Raw genomic sequence first — 2,798 nt, 5'->3', positions numbered from 1 at the left:
AATATATGGTAAATTGATAAATGTAATTCGTCTCTTGGAAAAAAGGTCATACATCGAAAGAAAACTAGCAACTTCAGAGATAATATATGGTAAATTGATAAATGTAATTCGTCTCTTGGAAAAAAGGTCATACATCGAAAGAAAACTAGCAACTTCAGAGATAATATATGGTAAATTGTTAAATGTAATTAGTCTCCTGGAAAAAAAGTCATACATCAAAAAACAAAACTACCAACTTTGGAGATAATATATGGTAAGTTGATAAATGTAATTAGTCTCTTGGAAAAAAAGTCATACATCGAAAAACAAAACTACCAACTTTGGAGATAATATATGGTAAATTGATAAATGTAATTAGTCTCTTGGAAAAAAAGTCATACATCGAAAAACAAAACTACCAACTTTGGAGATAATATATGATAAGTTGATAAATATAATTAGTCTCTTGGAAAAAGAAAAAAGAAGATTAAAATAATGTAAAAAAAAACTCTTTTGTCCTTTTTTTTTGAGCAGAAACTTCATAACATTAGTTAATTTACATATAAAATAGACGTCTACTATACACCACATAGTAACCAATAAAACTTCATAACATTAGTTAATTTACATATAAAATAGACGTCTACTATACACCATATAGTAACCAATAAAACTTCATAACATTAGTTAATTTACATATAAAATAGACGTCTACTATACACCATATAGTAACCAATAAAATCTACAATGATGAATACATTACAACTTCATCAAGTCATTAATTAGAAAATTATCTATATCACAACAGTGTTCTACTTTTTTTTAATTATGTAGACATCAGTTTAGAAAATTCATTTAAACAAATGCATTTATTTTTGAGTTAACAGTCATAATAATTTGCCAACATACTCCCATTTTCAAATAAAGCTGACTTAGTATGGTATGTTCAGGTTATTTACTTTTCGAGAAACCGGTTTATTCTTAACGGAGAAAAATAATTTGTAATTTCACTTAAAAAGAAATCCTAGTTCACTAACAATTCACCTTGATCCTTGCCTCTTGAGCACAGCCTTCCGTCGTTTCAAGCAACTGATTAATTCCTCCTGCTGATGCTGAATATCTCAAAAGGTGCAAAGCTGAGAAACTTCTTGATGAAGCACCAAATACAGTTTCGATACCAATTTCTGTGACTTCCCGAGCTGCTTGAGTATACAAGTGCTGGTGTATGAACGTCTCTGCTGTCATTCCATCAAGAACATGTGCTTCAGGATGAAGGTATGGGTTCTCGACTGGAAAATCTCTGGAAATTTTGTTCAACTAAAAGATAATTAATACCTAGTTAAAAACAAATATTTATATTTTATGGGCAAAAATTGATCAGTTCGAAGTCTACATAGTCAATGTGACAGCTTTGAATCGCTTGTAAAAGTTACTTAATACCTTTACGGTGACAGGGTTTATAATTGTATTGGTGATGATTAGCAGATTCTAAAAAAATTTTAATATCATGAAAAGTAAATGAAGGATGAGAATTTGTTTAAACATACATAAAAGAAAAAATAAACTCTTAAGTAAAAACCAAACATCAACTTTCAACTATAATCTCTTTCTGACAAATCATTTAAATTTTGCTTCAATAAAAGTAATATAATATCATTTCAGAAACCATATACCAGACATAGATCTATTGCACAAAGTTTAATAATAATGCATCTTCTTAAATATGACAATTTAACAAAGAACTACTGAATTAATTAATTGTATAGATCAGAACTAAAAAAGTAACATTTAATGAAGACAATTATAAATAAACTGATCAGACCTATATAATTTCATAAATCAATACACAAGAAGATTAATACCGAGAATAAAAACAACCCTGTTTTCGAACGTTACAAGTTTCGATGCTTAAGAAAATTGTGTACTTCAATTTTTCTGATAATTCTTGAGCAGAAAAGCTTTTGCATCAAGGACTAGATTTAAGAGATCAACATTTAGGTGCTAAAATTAGTCGTACTTTTTCCCTCTGAAACCGGAAGTTTCAAATTTAATGATTCATGGTGAATTAACCAAATTAGGAGGTACAGTTAAAACTTTGTCAATTTCTACACATCGACCAAAATGTTATCATATTAATATAGTTATGAATCAAAGAATGAATACAAGACACATATATTTTTGGTTACATAAATTACAACAGTTGGCAGATACTGATAATATCTAAAACAAACTGTTGGACTCAAATACTTGGTTAGTTGTTAAAATGATCATAGGGCACAGTTACAAGCAATAGAAGCTAAAAGCTTAACTTCAAAATTATGGATTACACGTGTTAGAAATATTAATCCTACAAAGAATTAACACAAAGCAAAGAATATAGTAAGGTTTGTTTTATAGAGTAAAAAAACTAGTTAAGGCTTATAACTTATGATGACAAAACTATGCCATACACAGCTCACTATAGTGCAAAACAAAAACAATATAGTATACACACAGCTCATTACGGTGCATAGAAAAACAATATAGTATACACAGCTCACTATGGTGCAAAACAAAAACAATATAGTATACACAGCTCACTATGGTGCATAGAAAAACAATATAGTATACACAGCTCACTATGGTGCAAAACAAAAACAATATAGTATACACAGCTCACTATGGTGCATAGAAAAAACAATATAGTATACACAGCTCACTATAGTGCAAAACAAAAACAATATAGTATATACAGCTCACTACGGTGCATAGAAAAACAATATAGTATACACAGCTCACTATAGTGCAAAACAAAAACAATATGCCATACACAGTTCACT

The 2,798-nt window shown here is 29.0% G+C and overlaps 1 protein-coding gene across 1 annotated transcript in view; it reads right to left on the bottom strand.

The window, feature by feature from the left end:
* Positions 1-1,023: 1,023 nt before the first annotated feature.
* LOC111083923 (putative flavin-containing monoamine oxidase AofH) overlaps positions 1,024-2,798 on the bottom strand; it is a gene marked incomplete at its 3' end in the record, with an annotated part of 11,814 nt that continues 10,039 nt past the window's right edge. Inside the window, exon 4 of the mRNA XM_022380664.1 lies at positions 1,024-1,296. Within this exon, the coding sequence (XP_022236372.1) occupies positions 1,024-1,296 (273 nt within the window). The remainder of the gene's footprint in view (positions 1,297-2,798) is intronic.

Source organism: Limulus polyphemus, unplaced genomic scaffold, assembly GCF_000517525.1.
Source record: "Limulus polyphemus unplaced genomic scaffold, Limulus_polyphemus-2.1.2 Scaffold12139, whole genome shotgun sequence".
NCBI lineage: Eukaryota > Metazoa > Arthropoda > Merostomata > Xiphosura > Limulidae > Limulus > Limulus polyphemus.
This window is presented reverse-complemented; position numbering and strand designations above follow the sequence as displayed.